General features: G+C 38.8%; 1 protein-coding gene across 2 annotated transcripts in view; it reads right to left on the bottom strand.

The window, feature by feature from the left end:
• AFF3 (ALF transcription elongation factor 3) overlaps nt 1-24,282 on the bottom strand; it is a 576,292-nt gene that overhangs the window by 175,059 nt on the left and 376,951 nt on the right. For both annotated transcript variants that reach the window (XM_037056780.1, XM_037056779.1), the window contains one exon: nt 10,314-10,394. In XM_037056780.1, coding sequence (XP_036912675.1) covers nt 10,314-10,394 — 81 coding nt within the window. The remainder of the gene's footprint in view (nt 1-10,313; nt 10,395-24,282) is intronic.

Here is a 24,282-nt window from a genome sequence, read left to right as displayed (position 1 = left end):
GTCGACCATAAAAATGGAGGGGCCACTTACCAAGAAACACAGATACAAGGATTTGGGGGAGATTAAAGCTCAGCTTTTGATATGCCAAGCTTGATATTTGTTAGATATCTAAGTGGAGATGTTGAATCCGTAAGTCAAAATACAAGCGTGAAATTTGGGGGGGTGGAAAAGAGGCTAGAAATACAAATTTAGAAGCCGTCAGTTTGGGACACAGTATTTAAAGCACTGAGACCACTGAAGGAGCGAACAAACAAGGGGAGGAGTGACTGAAGGCAACTGCAGAAAAGGTCTGCCAGAAACTTCACATCGAGAATGGACAGAAAGTATGCTAGAAAAGAAACCCTAGCAAAACAACATAGACCTTTTAAAAAGAGGAAGATTTTAGACACAAGAAACAATAACAGATTAAAGAACTAACAAATGATTGTCAAGGCATAATGCTAAAAAACAGTCAGAATAATGATCATTTGAATTAGTGTAAATAATCTCAAAACTGAGAGATGGTGGTGGAGAGGCCTAAGACTGAGTTTACATGTTCCATATTTGAGGGTAGGGCACAGACACTAATTAATTGTAGCTATGGATAAAATAAGTTAATATATTAAAATTTAAAGGCAATTAATAAAAAAAGAATATTATGGGTATGTTTGAAAACCCTAAAGAGGGAAAAAAGGAAAAAGAAAGATTAATTAACCCAAGAAGTAGATATTTGAAATAAGCCAATAGGCATAGAAGAATATGAAAATATAGAGATCCATTTTTTTCCTTTTTTTAAAGAAAAAGTTTATTTAGAAAGTCACAGAGGTAGAAGAAATGAGATGTAGAAGAAGTGGGCTCGGGAAGCAAGTTGCAGCAAAAGAAAGGCCCTAGCAGCTTAGGGGAGCAGTGGTGGGTTGGGGGAGGCGGGGAGAGGGAGAGGGGGAATAGTAAGTCCAAAAACATATTAAATGAGCATTATACCATAATTAAGGAAGGGAATCATAGGACAATAGGTGACTAAAAATCAGACAATGAATGCAATTTTCTGCATTAACAGATTAAAGAAAAACTATGAATATGTCAATACAAGCTGAATAAACCATTCAACTAAACTCAAACTTGCTCCATTTATGTACATTCTGGAAAACATATCAATGATTGCCAGGGACTGGGGGATGGGAGGGGGTGACTACCAAGTGCCAAGCAGAAATCTGGGCAGTGAGAGACTGCCTCCATATTTTGACTGTGGAGGTCTCAGGAACATATGTTTGTTAAAACTTACAGGATTCTAAAAAGGGTGAATTTTGCTGTTTATGAATTATACCTTAATTTTTAAAAATGGAAAGAAACTTCCAATATTTAAAATGTTCGGAAAGCCAGGAATAGAAACAAGCTACCTCATTTAGACACAGAGTAAGCAATTAGACTCAATAATAACACCTTGGAATCATCTTCCTTAATGTCATGAATAAGGCAAAGATGCACACATTCTAGCTGACACAGTAAGAATAAAACAGAACAAACTTGTTATGTGCAAAAAGCAGCAGAGTAAAGCCCATCAGTGTCCCTGCAGCCCTCCTCTGGGTCATTCACTGTTCCAAGCCCAGGTGCTCTGCCCTGGCCCAGCTTGCCCGGCTGTGCCTCCAGCATCCAGGCATGCTCCTGCCTCAGGCAACTTTCTTTCACTTACTCTTCCATCGCTGTGCACCTCGTCCTCCCTGTGCTCCTTTGCCCCCTTCAGGCAGTTGCTCAAATGTCACTTCCTCAGGAAGGCTGTTTTTAAGCTTTCTATTGAAAATTCATGCATCCCAGTCACCATCAGTATTCACTGTACTTGCTACTCATTCTGCTTTCCCCTACTACAAAAACAGAAGTTCACCAAAAAAATCTACCTGAACCAAAAGAAGTTCAGTAAGTAGATGTATAAAACCCAGTAAATTTCCTTTATACAATCAAGGACTATTTAGAAAACAAATACTTTTAAAAAGCTCATTTAAATAGAAAAGTAAACAAGTATCTTTAAATATCTGAGAATAAACCAAGGAACCAATGTGAAAGACCTACAAGAAAAAAATGTTTACCAAAGAACATGAAAAAAGATATAAATAGAAGTGAAGAGATATTTCAAATTCCTGGATAGGAAGATGGTATTGTCAGATGAATATACTTCCTTAAATTAAGTTAGAAACCAAACAAAATTGCTAGAGGATTTTTATAAAGAGCAACAGGTCACCAAGATGATTTTTAAACTGATCTGGAAGAGGAAAATGTGCAATAGGCAGGACTTTTGTATAATACAGAAGGCTAGTGGTCTCACCACATATATGTACAAATATGCCAAAAATCATCAATAATTTAAACTAGGAGTTGGCCAACTATAGATCAAATGCAGCTCACCCTCTGATTTGTTTCAAACAATTTAATGCTTTTTAGCACATTTGGAGTTTATTACCATAATTAATTTTAGAATATTTTTATCACTTCAAAAAGAAATCATTTACCTTTTAGCAATCACTCAACCCCACCTCCCTACCTCTGAGCTGCAAGCAACCACTAATATGTTCTCTGACTCTCTATTTGCCTATTCTAGACATTTCAAATACATGAAATAATATAACATAACATGTGGTTGTACATGACTGATTTCTCTCACTTTCACTTAGCATAACAGTTTTAAGTTTCACCCACACTGCATCAGGCACCACCACTTCATTCCTTTTTATGCCTGAAAAATACTCCATTGTAAGCATGTATCACTTTTGTTTGCCCATTCATCAGCTGATGGACGTTCCTTTGTCTCCACTTATTGGCCATTATGATTAATGAGGCTGTGCACGTGCATATGTTTTTGTGGAGGCGCGCTTTCGTTCTCTTGGGTATATACTTGGGAGTGGAAGTGCTGGATCATAAAGAACGCAGTATGTGAGGAACTGCCTAAACGTTTTTAAAAGGGGCTGCACCATTTTATGGTCCCACCAGCAACTGACAGCAGGTTTCCAATATCTCTATACCCTTGCTAACACTTGTTATTGTTTGTCTTTGATTTGAACTATTTAAGTAGGTATGACTCATTATCTCATTGTGATTTTGATTTGCATTTCCCTTAATGATTAATAATAGGGATAGTATCTTTTCTTACTAGTCATTTGAAGATCTTCTTTGAAGAAATGTCTATTTAAATCCTCTGTCCATTCGTTTAATGAGTTATTCTTTTGTTTTTTAAATATATTTTATTGATTATACCATTACAGTTGTTCTATTCCCTCCCTTCATTCCCCTCCACCCTGCACACCCCCTCCCCCACCATTCCCCCCCTTTAGTTTATGTCCACGTGTCTCAAGTTCTTTAGATTCTATATTTCCCCTACTATTCTTGCCCTCCCCCCTATCTATTTCCTACCTACTGTCTATGCTATTTTCTGTACCTTCTCCCCCTCCCACCCCCCTGTTTCTAACCCTCCATGTGATCTTCATTTCTATGGTTCCACTCCTGATCTAGCTGTCCTCTTGGTTTGCTTTTGTTTTAGGTGTGGTTGTTAATAACTGTGAGTTTTCTGTCCTTTCACTGTTCATATTTTTTATCTTCTTTTTCTTGGATAAGTCCCTTTAACATTTCATATAATAAGGGCCTGGTGAGGATGAGTGTTGTTGAATTATAAGAATTTTTAAAATCTATTACACTATCACTTGTTTCTGTAAATAAAATTGTATTTGAACATAGCTACAGTCATTCATGTATGTATTGTCTGCAAATCTGAGCCTGTACAGAACTTTGTCAACCTTGATTTAAACAATGAATTATTAGTAAAGAAGTAGATAAATATACTGAAAAAACAGAATAGGTAGTCCTGAAACAAATTTAAATTTCTCAAATTTATGAGAAATTAAATTGTTGATAAATGTAATATTTCAAAACAGCGGTGGGGGGAGTATGGGCTAATTTGTTAATAGACTTGCAATAATTTACTAGCCATTGGCAAAAATAAAACTAGAATCCTATGTTACACCATCCACAACGTTTAAAACTTAAAACCCAAAACTATGAAAAACTTAGAATAAAACAGAGAACATTGTTAGAAGACTGGTGCAGGGAAGATTTCCTTTAATCTCTGACAAAAATTAAACACTTTGCTAGTATAAAAGGTACATAAATCAAGTTAAAGGAAAACAGCTGTATCACATTTAATAAACACATGAATAAGCTATAAGAAGTTCCTACAAATAATTTTTAAAACTGGGGTATGAATGGGCAACAACTATCAATGGACAAATTGCAAAGGAAAAACAGTCCATGCTTAAACTCAGAGGAAATTGGAGAAATGCAAATAAAAACAATGAGACAGCAAAGTTTTACCCAGAAACAAGGATAAAAAGCCAGATAATATTAAACACTGGCAAAGATGCATAAAAACGTACTCTTGAAATATAATCAAGGGTAATTATGGCTTCTGATGCTCCCAGCACCACAGTTCTTGTTCTAGGCATCAGCACTGGAGACATTTAAAGAGGCATCTACAAAAAACTGTGTTGAAACACTGTTTGTGATAACAGGCAACTATAAACAACCTGAATGTCCATCAAAAGGAGCTTGATTCAATAAATTAAAGCAAATTCATACTATGAAATATTTTGTTGCTCTTAAAAAGAATGAAGAAAATATATATTCACAAATACATATATCCAAATACATTTTGTTACAAAAAATAAAAATCAACTCTTAGAATGGAATTTATTATGATGACAATTATAGTAAATAATTATTTCAATTATTCATTTGAGAAAGTTGTGATAATATTTATCAATGATATTTATATATTGTGGGTATCTGGAAAAAATCAACTCTTAGGAAAAATTATCTTAATACTATACCATTTATGAGTTTTAGAAACTGCATATGCAAACACAATCAGAAATGAAAGAGGAGAGATTACAACTGATACCACAGAAATAAATACAAAGGATTGTAAGAAATTACTAGAAAGAAATATATGCCAAGATATTTGAAAACCTAGGTGAAATGGACAAATTTCTAGAAAAATATAATCTTCCAAAACTCAATGAAGAAGCAGCAGAATGCCTAAACAGACCAATAACAGCTGATTAAATTGAAGCAGTAATCAAAAAGCTTCCAACACACAAACACCCTGGACCAGATGGTTTTATAGGAGAATTTTACAAAGCATTTAAGGAACAGCTGAGCCCCCATCCTTCACAGATTGCTTCAAAAAATTCAAGAAGATGGAGGACTCCCAAACTCTTTTCATGAAGCCAGCATCATCCTAATCCCCAAACCAGATAAAGACATAACAAAGAAAGAAAACTTCAGGCCAACATCACTGATGAACATAGATGCTAAAATCCTCTACAAAATATTGGCAAATCACATCCAGCAATATGTTAAAAAGATCATATACCATGATCAAGTGGGATTCATCCCAGGGATGCAAGGATGGTACAACATTTGCAAATCAATGAATGTAATACATCACATAAACAAAAGCAAAAACAAAAATCACATAATCATATCAATATATGTAGAAAAATCATTTGATAAGGTACAGCACCCATTTATGATAAAAACACTTAGCAAAGTGGAAATAGAGAGAGCATTTCTCAACATAATAGAGGCCATACATGACAGACCTTTGGCAACATCATACTCAATGTGCAAAAACTTGCAGCTTTCCCATTAAGATCAGGAACAACATAAGGATGCCTGCTTTCACCACTCCTGTTCAACATAGTATTGGAAGTCCTAGCCACAGCAATCAGAAAAGAAAAAGAAGTAAGAGGCATCCAATGGTAAAATTGCAAAGGAGAAAGTAAAATGGTAGCTGTTTGCAGATGATATAGTGTACATAGAAAACCCTATAGACTCTACCAAAAAACTACTCAACCTAATAAGTGAATTTGGCAAAACAGTGTATACAAAGTCAATATTCAGAAATCGAAGGCATTTTTATACACCAACAATGAAATATCAGAAACAAAAATCAGGAAAAAAATCCCATTTCATACAGCAAAAAAAAATGAAGTACCTAGAAATAAACCTAACCAAGGAGGTAAAGATCTATACTCAGAAAACTATACAACACTGAAGAAAGATTTAAGGAAGACACAAACAAATGGAAGCATGTACCATGTTCATGGATTGGAAGAATTGACATCATCAAAATGTCCATACTGCCCAAAGCAATTTATAGATTCAATGCAATCCTTATTAAAGTACCAATGGTGTATTTCACAGCTGCAGAAAAACATTTAAGAAATTTATATAGAACCATAAAGGACCCTGAATAGCTGCAGCAATTTTGAGAAAGAAGAACAAAGTAGGGATCACAATACCTGATATCAAATTTTATGGCAAGGCCACTATAATCAAAACAGTCTGGTGCTGGTATAAGAACAAGTGCATACACCAATGGAACAGAACAGAGAGCCCAGAAATGAACCCAGTCTCTGTGGTCAATTAATATTTGACAAAGGGGGCAGCAGTAAAAAATGGAGTAAAAATAGCCTCTTCAATAAATAATGTTGGGAGAGTTAGACAGCTTACATGCAAAAAAAGGAAACTTGACCACCAACTTACACCATACACAAAAATAAATTCAAGGTGGATATAAGTCATGACACCATAAAAGTCCTAGAGGAAAACATCGGCAGGAAAACCTCAGACATTCCATGCAGCAACATCTTCACTGATGTGTCCCCTGAAGCAAGGGACGTAAAGAAAAGAATAAGCGAATGGGACCTTATCAAATTAAAAAGCTTTTGAATGGCTAAAGAAAACAGCATTAAAATGAAAAGAGAACCAACTATATGGGAAAACATATTTGCCAATGATACCTCAGACAAGGGTGTTATCTCCAAAATATATAAAGAATTCACATGACTCCACTCCAGTAAGACAAAAAACCCAATTAAAAAATAGGCAAAAGACTTGAACAGACACTTCTCCAAGGAGAAGATACAGAGGGCCCAGAGACATATGAAAAGATGCTCAGTATCACTAGCCATCAGAGAGATGCAAATGAAAACCACAATGAGATACCACTTCACACCAGTCAGAATGGCCATCATAAACAAATCAACAAACAAGTGTTGGAGAGGATGTGGAGAAAAGGGAACCCTAGTGCACTGTTGTTGGGAATGCAGATTGGTACAGCCACTGTGGAAAACAGTATGAAATTTCCTCAGAAAATTAAAAATGGGGGGACTTCCGCCAAGATGGAGGCATAGGTGGAAACACTGTGCCTTCTCCCACAACCAAGTTTGAATACAACAAAGGTTTGGAGAACTAGGACACACCCAAAGACCAGAAAACAGAATTATACATGAGTCCGACAGCTAAGAACCGTTCAACCGGGACGGTAAGAGAGGCGGAGCCAGCAGCGGAGCTGGGTCAGGCAGGACAGCCCGAAGGAGCGCAGGCAGCCCGGAACTAGTCGGGGTGCAAGGCAGACTGACCAAGGTTGCACATTTGGGCACAGTGAGATGGACCATGCAGGCCCCAGGGGGCGAACCCAGTGGTGGAGGGCTGACAGCGGTGGCACACTTGAATGCAGTGGAACGAAACGCGTGGGCCTGGTGACGGTGGTGGCTGCGGTGCCGGTGGGGGTCACGGCAGCAGGCGGCAGAGGGAAGACATTGTCCCTCTTTGACCCTGCCCCCACATACAACGTCACAACCCAGCGACTGAGTTGCCCTGCTCTGGTGAAAACCCAGGGCTCCGATCCTGCTACTTAACAGGCACGAACAGCCCAAAAGATGGTACAAGAAGAACTCAAAGTCCCAGAGCCAACAACTCTAAGCGACCAACAGATTGCCAGCCTCTCAGAAGCCCAATTTAAGACACTATTTATCAGGATGCTTACAGAATTGGTAGAGTACAGTCACAAATTAGAGGAACATATGAAGGCTAAACTAATTGAAATGAAGGGAGATGTCCAGGAAACCAATAGCGATGGAAAGGAAACTGGGACTCAAATCAATGGAATGGACCAGAAGGAAGAACAAAACATCCCACCAGAAAGGAATGAAGAAATGAGAATTCAAAAAAATGAGGAGAGGCTTAGGAACCTCCAGGACATCTTTAAACGTTCCAACATCCGGATTATAGGGGTACCAGAAGGGGGAAAGAAACAGCCACGAGTGGAAAACTTATTTGAACAAATAATAAAGGAGAACTTCCCCAGTCTGGCAAAGGAAATAGACTTCCAGGAAATCCAGGAAGCTCAGAGAGTCCCAAAGAAGTTGGACCCAAGAAGGAACACACCAAGGCACATCATAATTACATTAGCCAAGACTAAAATGAAGGAGAGAATCCTAGAAGCAGCAAGGGATAAGGGGACAGTCACCTACAAAGGAGTACCCATCAGACTGTCAGTGGATTTCTCAAAAGAGACCTTACAGGCAAGAAGGGGCTGGAAAGAAGTATTCCAAGTCATGAAATCCAAAGGCCTACAGCCAAGATTGCTTTATCCAGCAAAACTTTCATTTAGAATGGAAGGACAGATAAAGAGCTTCTCAGATAAGGTCAAGTTCAAGGAGTATCATCACCAAGCCCTTATTATATGAAATGCTAAAGGGACTTATATAAGAAAGAGATGATGAAAAAGATGAACAGTGAAAGGACAGCAAACACACAGTTATTAACAACGACACCTAAAACAAAAACAAACCAAGAGGACAGCTAGATCAGGAGTGGAACCATAGAAATGAAGAACACATGGAGGGTTAGCAACAGGGGGGTGAGAGGAGGAGAAGGGGGGAGAAGGCACAGAAAATAGCATAGATGGTAGGTAGAAAATAGATAGGGGGGAGGGCGGGAATAGTGGGGGAAATACAGAATCTAAAGAACTTGAGACAAGTGGTTATAAACTAAGGGGGGGAGAATGGTGGGGGAGGGAGTGTGCGGGTGGAGGGGAATGAAGGGGGGGAATAGAACAACTGTAATGGTATAATCAATAAAATATATTTAAAAAAATGGAACTGCCTTTTGACCCAGCAATTCCACTGCTGGGATTATATCCTAAGAACCCTGGAACACCAATCCAGAAGAACCTATGCACCCCCATGTTCACAGCAGTACAATTTACAATAGCCAAGTGCTGGAAGCAACCTAAGTGCCCATCAGTAAATGAGTAAATCAAAAAACTATGGTACATTTACACAATGGAATACTACACAGCAGAGAGAAAGAAGGAGCTCCTACCCTTTGCAACAGCATGGATGGAACTGGAGAGCATTATGCTAAACTGAACTAAGCCAGGTGGTGAGGGACAAATACCATATGATCTCACCTTTAACTGGACCATAATCAACAAAAGAAAAAAGCAAACAAAATATAACCAGAGACACTGAAATTAAAAACAATGTAACAATAACCAGGAGAGGGGAGGGGACAGTCAGGAGAAGGGTTTTCAGGAACGACTATAAAGGACACATATGGACAAAACCAAAGGGTAGGGTGGAAGCAAGGGAGGGAGGTGGGTTTGGCTGAGGTTGGAGGGAAGTGGTAGGGGAAAATTCAGACAACTGTAATTGAACAACAATAAAATAATTTAGAAAACAGCATATGCACATATATGTATATGTAATGTACAGAGAGAATGCTTTAAATGCTACATATAAAACTCTTGACTGTAATCTCTATGTAGGGAAATAAAATAGGGATGAAAGTGCTGGGAACTTCCATATTTTGCTCCTTCTAGTTGCATAATTTCATCTGTATGATGGGTATGAAGTGTTATTTTAGTTGTATTCAAATAAAACATATTAGATTTATATATAACATATTTTGATATTTTAAATATATTTAATAGACTTAAATACATTTTTTGTCTAATTTTTTTTTTGCACACTCGTCTTTAGAAAACATGGAAATCCTTTCTTTTAAAGTCCTAGATAATATTTTATGCTTTATAAAAGATACCTAAGAGAAATTAAATACATGTCCTCGACTCTAAGACATTGATTTTAAGACTCATCATTAATTCAATAACAGTTTATGAGGAAACAAAAACAAGCATACAATCACATTGAATGCACAAAATTAGTATAAGATGCATTTCAACTTCACAAATGTTTTAAGATAAAATGACAGTATAATATGCATCACATTTTGCGTTAAATATGGAAGGTAGGTAAGTAAAATTGCAATCTTGATTTTCTCCTTTGATGAATAAATCTATGTTTGCAAAATGTTGAAAATGAGATCCACATGCCTCTGGCAAGAATGTTTACAAATGAAAGGACAATGAAAGGAGAACCCACTGTCCATGAAAAATCTCTGTGTGAATAGAGCATATTGCTCCTGAGTGACACAGATCTTACCTTATTTGGAAATGAAAATTTGCTTGCTTCCACTTTGCTAGGTGCCTGAATAGCAGAAAGTGGTGGAAGCCAGGTCATCTCCTAAAGGGAAGAAAATCAAACAGCACTGATATACAGAGAGTATTTAAAGTCAGCAGCATGTAAATCAGCTATAAAGCCTGCCTTGATAAGGCAGAGAAGGGGTAAAAAAATGAAAAAAGAGATGAATAAGGAATAAAAGGGAATTTTTAAAAAAGAACGTGAAACTCACGTTCATATCTTCCCCCCTAATTTTACCAATCTTTGGTTCCACAGCTATCCCTATGCCCCCTTTATACCTTAAAAAGGTCTACGAGGTTGTCCTATTTTCATTTCAAATAAACACCAGAGTAAAGGGACACCCCAGTCGTAGAAGTCCAATGGAAAAAGCTGTACAAATGGGGCTGCTTCTCTGGGACTTGATCCCACAAAATGCACAGGGTGTTTCTGAAGGACTGCATACTTAACACCAGGAATCTTTATTACAGGACTTGTTTATTTTATTAGAAACTCGTATTAGTCTGAGTGTCCAATAAGCCCCAACACATTACTTTGGTCTTTATAAAAATGTCATTCATGGAGAAGTGAAAACACAAATCACACATAAGAAACAAAGAGAATGTTGTGATGTTTATAACAGTATTAAAAGGCAACTTTAGCTCAACATGGGATGTTCTGTCATATGCTTTCTGACATACACTTTCACTAAGCTGTGAGAGAGATGAGGGGTCCTTTAAGTCACTTCCAGTATTCTCCATCAGTTCCATCTCCCGGAAGATATTTGCATTCACTAAATGACTTTGGAATTAAATTGAATCAATTTCTGATTGCCAGGAAACTGACTTAGAGTTTACAAATAGGTTCTGAACCCTATTTCTTGATTTATACACTTCCCAACATAAGCAAACATATAAGCAGCTGGTCCATTTTGAGAGAAGTGAGAAATTAGCTCCTTAGGTGAAGACATATCCTCACCTCCCTTGGTTGGTGGTGGGTGATGTTGAAAGGGATTCTGTTGGGTTTTTGTAGTGAAAGTTTCTTGAGATGTCTTGGGTCTCCTTTCCTTGGGTAACTCTCCTCCCCCAGCACCTCCGATGCAGACCCTCGCAGGGAATGAGCATATTCAAGCCCTTCTTGGAAGGGTTTACTGACCCTACATCATCTCCCACCCACCATGACACCTGAGCCAGAGGTGGGTTAAGCTCTTATGCACCTGAGGGGTCCCTTCTTTATGTTGCTGGTACCAAAGTTTCTCCAACAGGAAGCAAAGGAAAACCCAGTGACCCTTTATATTCCTCTTACCTCACTCCCCAAGGGTCTGCACATCTTATCCTGTGTCTTTACCCCCTGTTGTCTCTTTTGAGAGGATTATGTCCAGGAACAGAGTGGGTACCCAGCCTATCTTTGAATGAATGGAAAATTAAACAGTATCTCTGAAATGTGTTCACCTTTCTTTCCTGCCAGTTACATGAACTATCATCCTAATCACACCTTCAGTTATTCGTAACCCGAATTACTTCAGGAGCTTCCTGATTAGTTCTCTTTCTTCTGTTATTATTAAGCCATCCTTCAGACATCTGACATTTTTCCTAGAGTGCAGACTGAAATGAAAGTGCCACTTTTTCAGTATCTATACAGACCATCACATATGTAACAACAACGATGACGATGGCAATGATGCCTCCTGTTGTGCTCGACAGCTTTGGAATACTTCCATGCAGGTTTTCTTATTTAAACCCAACCTTTAAAGTAATTATTATTATATCCATATTGGAGATGAGGAAGTTAAAGCTCAAAAAGATTAAGTGATTTGCTCAAGTTCATGCAGTTCACAAATGCCACCACTGAAGTGTTCACACACATCTTCCTCCCGGTCCAGTGTTTGTTTTTCACGCTACTGCATTTCCCCTCAATACAAATAGTATTCAAGACATTCTACAACAAGGTCCCTGTTGTTAGCCTGGTGTCTTTTTTTAATCTACACATGCACTATGGATAAGAAAAACTACAGTCTCCACTTTTACTTACACTGCCCCCTTTGTGTGTGAATGCCCTACCCCCATATGCCTTTTGGAGTTCTATTCATCCGTTAGGGCTCATCTCAAACATCATTTATGTCACGGGGCCTTAGCTGATTCCCCCTCTATTTCAATACAGCATGACAGTTCCTTTCTCATGCTCTCCCGAAGCACTTTCTCTGTCTCACTGTAACTCAGATTCTTTTTCTTTGTTTATTTTTATAAGTATACACCTCTATCTGCACTTAATTATTTTGCTTTCTTCTGATACCTTTTTCCCAGTGCAGAATAAAAATCATACTAAGGAATCCCAATAATCTCTTTCAAGAGTATTTATTCAGTTTTACTAAACATAATCTCCAAATAGGACCCCTAATAATTTCTTTTGAGAAAATTCAGATTTATTAAACATAGCCTTTAAAGACCAACTGCAAATTTCTTCAGAGGGATACTGTCTACTCATCTCTGTCAATGAAGCCTCTTATAGACTAAGTGCTCAAAATTAACTCGTTGAATTGAACCAGATGCCTATATTTCAATGCAAAATTGCTCACTGACATTACTTTCATTACTTTAATCCTATCAAAGTATTTTGGTGTAATTTTCTACATAATTAGTGCTGCTTTATATATGAAGGAATAATAAAGACAGTAAGGTATCTTGAAACATTTAAATGTGAGAATTTTCAAAAAACATAGAATTAGTCACATGAACTAATTCAATACTTGTTTTTAATGAATGTGCAATGACTTATTAAGACTGATTGATTATTCATTACATTAAAATTCTCCATTAGGGTTGCATGGAAAAATTAAGGACAAAGAGACTATTTCTAGTTCCTCTTCTGTCACTTACTAGCTCAGTGAGCTTAGGTTAAGCCATATCTTCAGTTAACTCGTAGTGATTTGGAAGAATAGGCTTTGGAATCCATCAGATCTCAATTTGCGCTATCTTAGAACCAAAGAAATAAAGGTACTGACTAGTTCACAGTTTAATCATACGCATTAAATGAGACAGTACATGGAAAATAGCATGGTCTTCTTATGGTCAATCATTCAATTAAACATTGGTTAATATCAAGTAGAATTTCAGAATTCTTATCTCTAAAACGAGAAATAGAATTTCTCTCTGAGCTTTAGATGGGAAAGTGTTTTTTTATGGAAGAATAAATTATTATGCCAATGTAATCTGTAATTAAGCTAGCAATTACTAATACAAACTATATTTCTAAACCAGAAAGTTATTTAAAGAGATTATTATGATTCTTAAGTATGATATGTACTTTACATTGGACAAAATGTCCCTAAGTTTTCTCACGGGAATGAATCTCTGACATAATAACAGTAGTCAGTGAGATAAAATTTGATTAAGAGGTCTTTAATTAGTACTTTAATGTAAGCAAAGAGGAACATTTCATAACTGCTAAAATTTCCCTTGGTGTGCCTCACTTCACAAGGAAAGAGTGGTATTTTTCTGAAGGCCAGTGTATGTCCCATCCCCACCACTGCCCATGCCCCGGACCTCCCTGCCTCAACCACTCCTTCATTGCTACCTTACGCCTCTGTCCTCCACTTGGGTGTCCTTCAATCGCATCCTGGACCACAGGTAAGACAGGAAGAGAAACAAAAGGCTTAAAGCCAAGTATTCCAAAGTCTAGGTGGCTACCTCCTGACCTTATAAACTCTTCTAACACTTCTTTGATCTGTCTGCCTTCCTTCCTTTTTGATTTTCTTGTCACTTAGGAATGAGGTCATACACTATACCCACCACTGAGAGGTCCTGAGTTTTGAGCCTAGCTTCCTTAGCCAACTGACAAGATTAAGAATCAACATATCTGTTAACACAGCCTCACCAGTCCCAGCTCTAAGCAGATGTCTTGTTACCCAAGGGACACATTTCAGGGTGTCTTCTTACTTCATAGGCGTAAAATGCCAACTCCCTTTATAGCAAATACACTCAGTTTTCTCCTAAATGTAAGAACAGATGGTGAAATGATAAAAGTATAGAATACTGCATTTCATTAACTGTCCAGTTTTTTCTCCATTCCCCCAATTTGTAGAAGGCCAGGACACATGTATGCAGTTTCCATTTTCACATCTATTGTGTAGCTGGCTTGACCATGAGTCCCCAAATCCGCAATTTCAAGATGAGTAGACTGCTCATTTTGCACAAGCCTCCACTCCCTCCATGTAGCTACTCATGTACACTGATGTCACCTGCATCCACCTGTCTTAGGACAAAAGGCTGATGCTTAGAACATCCATTCACTAAGCAGTGCAGGTCTCTGTAATTTAAAGAGAGAACAAAAATTGAATTTTAGCTTGATATCTAATCGTACAGTTCAAAATGTATAGTTATGAAGATCTGCAAAGTACATTTACTTTGCAGATAGATTAAATCACAAAAAAAGTTAAACAATATCTTAATTTTCCTACTTTTCAGTGAATAGGAAAACACTTTCCCTGGTCTCTTCCCCTGTCTACTGTTCCCCCACCACAACTGGTCTGTCACAGCCACGGGAGTGTTTGCTCTGACATCGTTAACTACGTCTACTTGCCCCAAAGCTTCCAGTGACCCTGCCCCAAACATTCCAGACTGATGGCACCAGTCTGTCCCTTGGTGCCATCAAGGAACGCTGCAGTGTTACTGCCTGTTCCTTTCCTACATAGTCCTCCCTCAAGCCAGATGGCTTAACATCCCATCTCCTCTTGTCCTGCTCTAGGTTTTTCTGTGCCAACATTTTTTTGTTTTCCTTTCATGTTATTCCAACTTCAGTTACCTCTCCTTTCTCTCTCATCCCTGCCTCTCTAGGAAGCCCACTGACCAGCGCTATCCTTGGCCAGGGCTACATGCTTTACCCTCCTTTACAACGATTTGTGCCATGAATTTAATATTTACATGCTGCCTGGGGCTGTGAGGTTTCGTCCTGTGTGTCACCACTATCAGATTATACACTTTGTAACCTCTACTAGCTTATGACCTCTTTGAGGAAAAGGATCATGTGTAATAACTCTCCTGTAACTCCTGAAGGCCTAACACAATGAGTCCAATAACAGGAATTCATTTAATCACTCTGGGTTCTTTTTCTTCGCCTATAAAAGGACGGCAACAGTAAATTACGTGTGTCCTACCAAACACGTACGACTGCTGCCAGGTTAGAGAGCGATTAAATGACTTTTCTCTTTCAGCAAGGTCTCCACGTGGGTTGCCAACTCAGAGCCTGCTGGGAAGGAGAGACTTTCTCCCCAGTCCTGGCAGATGACCACAGTTAACTCCAGGATTCTTTGAACTCAGAAACTTACTCTCTTCTAAACAGAACACTGGATTAATTCTGTGACTTGGGAATAAAATGTGAAGTGCCAGAGTCGATTTTTCTGTGCGGCAGTGGCTGCCGCAGATCAGAGCGTTATTTTGTTTTCAGTTTCCGTATCAGAGCAATCACTCAGCTTTTCAGTTCTTTCACACGTGTGACTTGTGTTATGACACTCTGATCAGATAAGTGCTGTCAACGGCAGAACATGGTAATTTTTATTACATTGTCTATCCTTTAAATTCCAGCAGCGCGCAGGAGCACCAGATCTGGTGAAAGGGAAAATGCGCCCGTGGGCCTGCTCCTGAGAGGTTGAACCCCAGCCCTCGAGTTCACAGAGTGGGAGGAACAGAACTGGGGCTAGCACGTGCATTCTAGTGTCAGTCTGCCCCTGGCCTTCAACTGCGGACTCCAAGGTCAGACCGAAGGCTGAACAGATCTGGAGTCAGAACAAGATCACAGTCAAAACCTCTAAGTGTGTGCCTAAATCAACAAAAATCCAAGAATATTCTCATTCTGTTACTACAGTAGACAAACCTATAGTTTGAAAAATAATAGTAATATAATATATTCAGGTCCATTATTTTGATGAAAACATTACTTATGAAAAGTTTTACAAAAAGAGTAGCTGCTAAAAAACATTCCTTCCTTACTAAGATTTTTAAAAATATATGTTTCATAGCATAATTTAAGATGCTAAAATTAAAAATAAGCAAATAACCAATAAAAACCTGTAATAACACCATTTTAAAAAAGCACAGTGAAGCCCTGGCTGGTGTAGCTCAGTGGATTGAGCGCGGGCCTGTGGATCGCAGTTCCATTCCCAGTCAGGGCACATGCCTGGGTTGCAGGCCGGTTCCTTGCAGGCTAACTACCAGCAGGGGACGCACAAAAGGCAACCATACATTGATGTTTCTCTCCCTCTCTCCTTCCCCTCTAAAGATAAATAAATAAATAAAATCTTAAAAAAAAAACTCTGACTTTATAAAAAATTAAGAAAAAATAAATAAAAAAGCACAGTGAAATCTCATTTCTTTAAATTGAAAACCTAGGAACATGTCCAATTTGAACCAAAGTTGACCTGAGAAGGCGATTTCCAGCTAATTTTCTGGTCTTGTGCATACCTCCGGTATGGGAGAATCTCCAACTGGAACACCAGCTAATCTAATTTAAAGCAATGCCATAGCTCTTTTAACTTATGTCTATCCCCTGCTCTCAATGAGGTTAATCCCCAGTGGATAAAACAGAGGGTGCACCTGCAGGTAAAGATTAATGGAGTCAATTCATGAAGAAGCTTTCAATTCAGGTTTCACAGACTGAGAAAGACAAAAAGCACATGTGCATCGACAACAATATGACCCCAAGGGCTTATGGCAGGAAGAGCATTGGGCACTGCGAATAAAATAGGAAGCCTTCAAATTGGTTCCAAACACACCTTAGACTTGTGCATTACACGTGCTCCTTTGTCTGTAAGTTTCCAATTCTCCAACAGCTGAGGCCACTAAGTGTCTGAATCTTCATTATTTCCTTCACATCATAAAGAGTGTTATTCATCATGAGGATATCAACTCTGTGCACTGCAGATCTACCTCTCATCCCCCTAACTTTAGAAGGTGTCCCCACAAAGTCTGGACTCTCCATGGAAAAGGATAAGAACATTGATTGCAGTTGACTCAACGTCCCCTCTTAAAAAAATAGTTCACTTTTAGTTTAATCAGTTCAATAGATCCCTTCATTTTGGACTTTACTAAAGATTTCTTGTTCTAGATGCAGTTTTGTTGTTTTTCAGTTGTCTTGTGGGGCAGGAATATGGACATGACCTGTTTTATCCCTTGTCCCTCTGTGTTCAGCACGTTCTTGGTTCCGTCTTTTTATTTGGGACCTTCTGGAACAAGAAAAAGCATACATCCCTCAAATTTATTTTTAGATTCACCTGGTTTTCAGGTTCACTTTATTGCCATGTTTCAAACATACTTTAATTCCCGTTCTTTAGTTTGGGGATTGTTTCTAGAACTGAACATTGTGTTAGAAATAAAGTCTACACTGGGTTCTCAGAGTGCGAAGAAGAGGGCTTTGATGTTGAGTGTACAGATGGAGGAACTTGACGACTCTTGCTAACCCCAGGCAAGAGCGCCAGCTCTGAGCTCCTGCTGTAGCACACGACACCTGCTAGTTTCCTGAGTCCTTACAGACCTTGTGCCCATGATGAGAAGCATTAATTAGTCTAATTTTAAAAGGGGCTTAAAAAAAAGAACTCAGCACTTGAAGGGTATGCAGTGGATTTCTCAAATTCTGCATCTGAGGCTGGAACAGACAGATGACTTCTGAGGATAAGTCATGTTAAGTCTAGGTTTATAAGTGAGCTAAATTTCTGACCAGCTTGTGAGAAAGGTCGTGTTATTAATGATGCCACTGTCACTTTATTTCTGGTCTCCATTAACACCTGTCAGTGGTAGTCCAAACACCCAGAAATTAGCCCTCCTAACAGACACAGATTATAATTAGTTTCGGAAGGAGTTCTGGTTTGCAGTAGTCAGAATGCTCTTTCACAGGCATCTGAGAGTGAAGGTGGTTTATTTGGGACAGAGAGGAAAGCTGTAGGGGAGGAGGGTGAGAATTACATTGCTGGCCATGTTTACCAATTTACACGTCCCAAAACACTTTTCCACAGAAAATAATTTGGAAATGTGGATTTGACAAAACCCATGCCTCTGTTAAAGTTACAGAGTAGCAGAATAATGGAACAAAAAAGGCCTGGAGCTGGCCTCTGCGAAACCTTGTTGAATCCTGGCCTTGCCAGGAACCAGCAGAATCACCCTGGGCACTGGTACTTTTCTGATTACTGGTGTCCTCATCTGTAAATTGGACTTAAAACACTATCTGGCAGGATTACTGATAAATGTACAATGTACCTAGTGTGGTGTCTGGCACAAAGTAGGTGCACCACAGAATGCAATTATTGCCGCTTTACTATCTTTGTAATTAGTGTTGGTCGCTTTTGGTGTGGACCTTGGAAAGGGGAGGATGAATATAGGAAAAGACATTTATGAACTTGTTTTTTAATCTACTTCACTCGGTTAATTATTTAATATTTAACTAGTGAATTATTCATAGTCAAATAGAAGGGGTAATGAAAGTGTGCTGATTAAACAATAATCTGCTTCCCGAACTCCCTTCTCCCCTAAAGCACGGAGGGCAGTGGCGCCATCTTAGTGTCTGCTACTTTTCTTAAATGGGGCAATCGCCAGGAAGCAGGATGCATACTTTTTGCAAAAGCTGGTTTGGGGTTCTAAAGAGTTCAGAAACTTCGCCCTTAGGCCTACAGGCTACCCTGGGGTTACATTTGGGGCAGTTTAACAAGTGAGCTGAAAGCGGTGCTGGCTGGGACATGGGCACGTAGAGGAGGACAGCTGCTGTGCTGTGGTAACCGGGATTGGCGTCTGGGTGGGGTACAGAGAAAGGAAGGCCAGGCTGGACAAGAACAGGCCCTGAAAGCCATTGGGTTGACCTGAAAGTCCCTGGGACAGCAGGCCTTCTGGTTTGCCGCAGGGGAGGCACAGGTCAGGTGCCGGACAGCTATGAGTACAGTTGCAAACACGTGTCTTTGCTCCTCTCAAAGGAACCTTTCCCAGGTCAAGTTCCTGCTGAATACACAGGTTTTTATTAACTTTGCCCAAATATTCCTTCTCAGTGTGAGAGGTGATTCATGTATCACTGGATGGCCTTGCCCTAGTCTAGCAGGGATGGCTCCTAGTACCAAGGATGCATTTTCGTGAAAGGTGGGATGACGTTTCAGGAGACAAGAAATGTCTGCTGAAGTCCCTCAGATATGGACAGCCAAATCCAGAGGCTGGAGGAAACTGGTTGGCTTTGGAGAAACAATAATTTTCTTAAAAGCCATGAGGTTACAATGTTGTTAAAAAGTAGAAGCAGAAGAATTAACATGCTCCCCCTGACCCCCCAAGAGAGTACACAGGTCTGCAAGAAAAAGAAGATAGGGCCAAAATAAAAACAGGATGTCAACTACTTTCATCAGAAGAAAAGGCATTTAAAGTGACAGTATAGCCTGATAAAGAGCTTACCCTTCAGGAAAAGATATTCTGTGAAAAGAAAGAAACAAAGGTAAAAGAGGAAGGTACCAAATTAGTGGTATCTAAAGAGGGTAAGATCCCAAACTCCACTACTTAATGTATCTTCAAACGGGGAAAGGAAGAAAAGAACACCAGGAAATTGGAAGTGAAGAGGACCCTGCAGAAGTCTCCAAGGGAAGAACGTGAGGAGGAAGGGTCAGAACACACAAAGGCAAATGGACAATCCACAAATTTCAGACAGACGTTCCCATTCTTTGATCCTTGCCCACAACACAGACAGTTCCTGGCTTTTAGAAGGGGCCTGCAATCAGGATGGATAGTTTATGACTTAGTAAAGCCAATCAGTTCAGTTTCTCCTAGTGCGTGCAGACATGCATTCAACTGAACATCCATCTGAGCAGTCACTCTGTGCCAAGTGGGTGCAATACAGAAAACAGCAGACATGGCTCCGCTCTTAGGAAGTGTGAGAAACAATGGGAATGATAAGCTATAAACAATGAACAAAGAAATGTAAAAGCAACAGGTTCGTATTCCTCACGGTTGCTGTGTTTTCTTTTTGTATTGGCGTGTATGATGATGGCACCAACACCCATCCTGGCCCTAATGGGTGCTGGTTGTGGAATCGTATTCCTCCTGCTTGCTACACTGGTCTGATGAGTCTAACTAGCGTTTTGGCATAAAAGAAGCATGAGAGGGGCGTGGTTGCGGTGTCAGACATCTGAGGAGTTGTTATGTGGAGAAAACATGACATGTGGCTCATGGAGACAAGAAGCACAATTAGATTTGATGCGTTAAAGCTACAGGAGAGATTTTGTTTTTTCTGAACTTTCCAGCAATTTCTCTCACTAAATATTACACTCGTGCCGTGTGCTAATAAGTGCTGTTTAAGGAGATGGGGATACAGTTGCAAATAAAGTCCCTGTCCTCATAGAGGCTACATTCTGGCAAAAATGAGATAGACAGTAAACATGTACACAATATTACATAACATTATATAACACAACACAGTGTAGCTTAGCAGAATGTAATATACTATAACATAATAACCATTAAAACTACCCAACAGTAAACTGGACATTTCTTAAAATGGTGAGCTGCTTATCTTGGAAGCATTTGGGATTCTAGCGAGAGTGGGAGGTCTCTGGGTGTCTCAAGTCTAGAGCACCATCTTCCTTATGACTTTGGTGGGACCACATGCAGGCCTAAGGCAGGCCCTGTCCTCTCTGTTTATTTCTAACTGCTGCCTCAATGAAGTCCTTAACTGCACATGTGGTCTCTGGAAGTCTGGGGACACACAATTTCATTTTAATTTTTAATTTAATTGAAGAAGTATCCTCAATGAATCTTTCTGCTTAAATAATACACATTCCTTATTAAAAAGTTAAACATTACAAATATACAAAATTTAGAAAAGAGAAAGTGCAAAGTGAACGGGGTACAAAGATTATCCAATGTTTACACACATAGACTAACATGGGGATTTGTACATGTTTTTTTATGAGGTCAAACTGTTTGAAGGCCTAGTTTTTCATTTCTTCTTTTCTAACAAAACTTGCATCTTCTTTTTAAAGGCTGCATAGACCATCCTATTACTCCAAAGTAATAGTTGATTTAATCAAGTAATGCAGAGTTGAGTAGTTGTTTGTTCATTACTACAAACCACACTTTGGCAAAACTCCTTGTAAACTTTTTTTTCATGGTTCGGTATTTCTTCCATTGAATTAATTTCTGGTATAGAATGTCAGACTAAATGGCAAAAATACTGTAAACTTTAACATACTGTCAAATTATTCTCCAAAAATGGTTTACCAATTTACATTTCCCCCAACATCTGAGAGTCCTGTTTCTAAATATCTTGACCAATGCTCTTGTTAGAAATCATATTTGAAGTGGCTTCTGGACCATGATGGTGACTTAGGAGGCTCCTGTATTTCCCTCCTCCCAAGGACTCACCAAATACACACCTACACCTGGAACAATTTTCTCTGTGAGAAATCGAGGAACTAGATGAGCAACTTCTGCACACTGGGCCACAAAGAAAACACCATCTTCGAAACTGAAAGGTTGAGACAAACTCTTGCCATAAATCCCACCCCAGCACTGTAATTGGGAAGGAACCCTACAACCCCCAGCTTCCCCGTGAGGAGTGAACCATTTGGACCACACATCTAGCACCCCACCGGACTACAGCAAACAGAGAAGCAGTTTTTAGGGGTGCAGAAGCACCTCTGTGACTATGTGCCCAGACTTAGTACAGAGAGCAGGCAGAAACACCCATCTTCCAGTTTGTCCCTGAAGCGGGTTTGACTGTGTACTTTCCCAGCTGTTGCCAGAGGGTCTGATTTCTGATCAGCCTGCATCTACGTGCTGACTACACTCCTCTCCTTCGGAACAATGATGGGTGTTGGCACACTCAACTACAGAGAGCCACTAAGAACAAAGATGGCAGATGGGACAATCACAAAGTTTAAAAGTTCACCAGGAGCTTAGACTGGGCTGATTAACAAGGTTCATCTCCTTGGTGAGAGGAGTATATCAGTACTAGGAGATGTGGCTGTTTTAGCTAATGTGTGGAAACCAGTAGAATGTCTCAGAAAATGAAAAACAAGGGAACATGTTCCAAACAAAAGAGTAAGAAAAATCTCTAGGAACCGATCTTAATGAAACAAAGATAAGTGGTTTACACAAAAGACAATTAAAAAGATCCTTACAGAGGCCAGAAAGTTATATGTTTTATATAAGCCTCAGGGTAACCCAAAGCAAAAACTTATAGTATATACACAAAAGATAAAGAGAAAGAAATCAAAGCATACCATTATAAAAAAATATCAAGTCACAAAGGAAGAGAACAAGAGGGGAATAAAGAAAAGGAGAACTATAAAACAGACAAAAATGGACAAAATGAGAACAGTAAATCCATACCTACCAAGAGTTACTTTAATGTAAAGGGACAGTCTCAAATCAAAAGACATATAGAAAGACTGAGTGGGTAAAAAACAAACAAAAAACCAAGATGCAACTATATGCTGCCTACAAGAGACTCACTTCAGCTTTTTATTTTTTTAAAGATTTTATTTATTTATCTTTAGAGGGGAAAGGAAGGAGAGAAGGAGAGAAATATCAATGTATGGTTGCTTCTTGTGAGTCCCCTGTTGGGAACTGGCCTGCAACCCAGGCATGTGCCCTGACTGGGAATCGAATCGTGATTGTGTGGTTCGCAGGCCCATGCTCAATCCACTTAGCTACATTGAGTAGCTAAGGAGTCAGTAGCTAAGTAGCTACATTGAGTCAGCCAGGGCTCACTTCAGCTTTAAGAATACACATAGACTGAAGTGAAGAGACAGAAAAAGATATCCCACACAAATGGGAACCAAAAGAAAGCAGGGGTAGCTATACTTACACAAAACAGACATTAACCAGAAGCAGTACCAAGAGACAAAAGTTCATCATATGATGAGGGAGTCAATTCATCAAGAGGATATAACAATTATCAATATTTATGCACTCAACCTTGAAGCATCTAATTATAGCTAAACATAATTGACGTGTATTTAGCTGGACTAAGAAAAAAAGAAAGAAAATGCATATAAATATCAGAGATGAAAAAGGAGTCATTAAACTGATATTACAAACCTAGAAAGGATCATAAGAGACTGCTGTGAGCAACTACACAAATTAGATAACTCACAAGATAAATTCCTGGAAATATGCAACCTTCTAAGACTGAGTCGTAAAGAAAAGAAAATATGAACAGACCAATTACTAGTAAGGAGTTTGAATTAGTAATCAAAACCCTCCAAGGAAAAGTCAAAGACAAGATGGCTTCACTGGTTAATTCCACTAAACACTGAAGAAGAATTAATACCCATCTTTCTCACACTGTTCTGAAAAACTGAAGAGAAAGACACATTTCCAGATGCATCTTACAAGGCCAGCATTATAGTGATACCAAGCCAAACAAGAACACTGTAAGAACAAACAAGAAATTACAGACCAATATCCCCTGATAAACAGATATTTGCAAAAACCTTAAACAAAATACTAGCAAGTGGAATTCAACAGCATGATAAAAGGTTCATACATCATATACATCATTAATCAAGTGGGATTTATTCCAGTGATGTAAGGATGGTTCAAAATACAAAATTTAATAAATGAGGTATACCAATTTTCAATGGAGGGTAAAAATTATATTCTCTCAAAAGAGGCAGAAAAAAAGCATTTCTCAAAATTCAACATCCTTTCATGATAAAAACTCTCAACAAATTGGTTATAGAAGGAACTTATCTCAACCTAATACATGCCAAGTATGCCAAGCCCACAGCTAGAATATTTAATGATGAAAAGCTGAAAGCTTTTCCTCTAAGATCATGAAGGAGACGAGGGTGCTTAATCCAGCCACTTGTATTCAACATAATATTGAAAGTAGTAGCAAGAGCAATTAGGCGAGGAAAATAAATAAGGCATATAAATAAAAAAAGATAAAGTAAAATTGTCTCTATCTGCAGATGACATGATGTTATATATAGAAA

This window comes from Sturnira hondurensis, unplaced genomic scaffold (assembly GCF_014824575.4).
Source record: "Sturnira hondurensis isolate 20B ecotype Veracruz unplaced genomic scaffold, ASM1482457v3 Scaffold0009178, whole genome shotgun sequence".
Taxonomy (NCBI): domain Eukaryota; kingdom Metazoa; phylum Chordata; class Mammalia; order Chiroptera; family Phyllostomidae; genus Sturnira; species Sturnira hondurensis.
The sequence above is the reverse complement of the archived record's forward strand: the minus strand, read 5'-3'. Positions and strand labels throughout refer to the sequence as shown.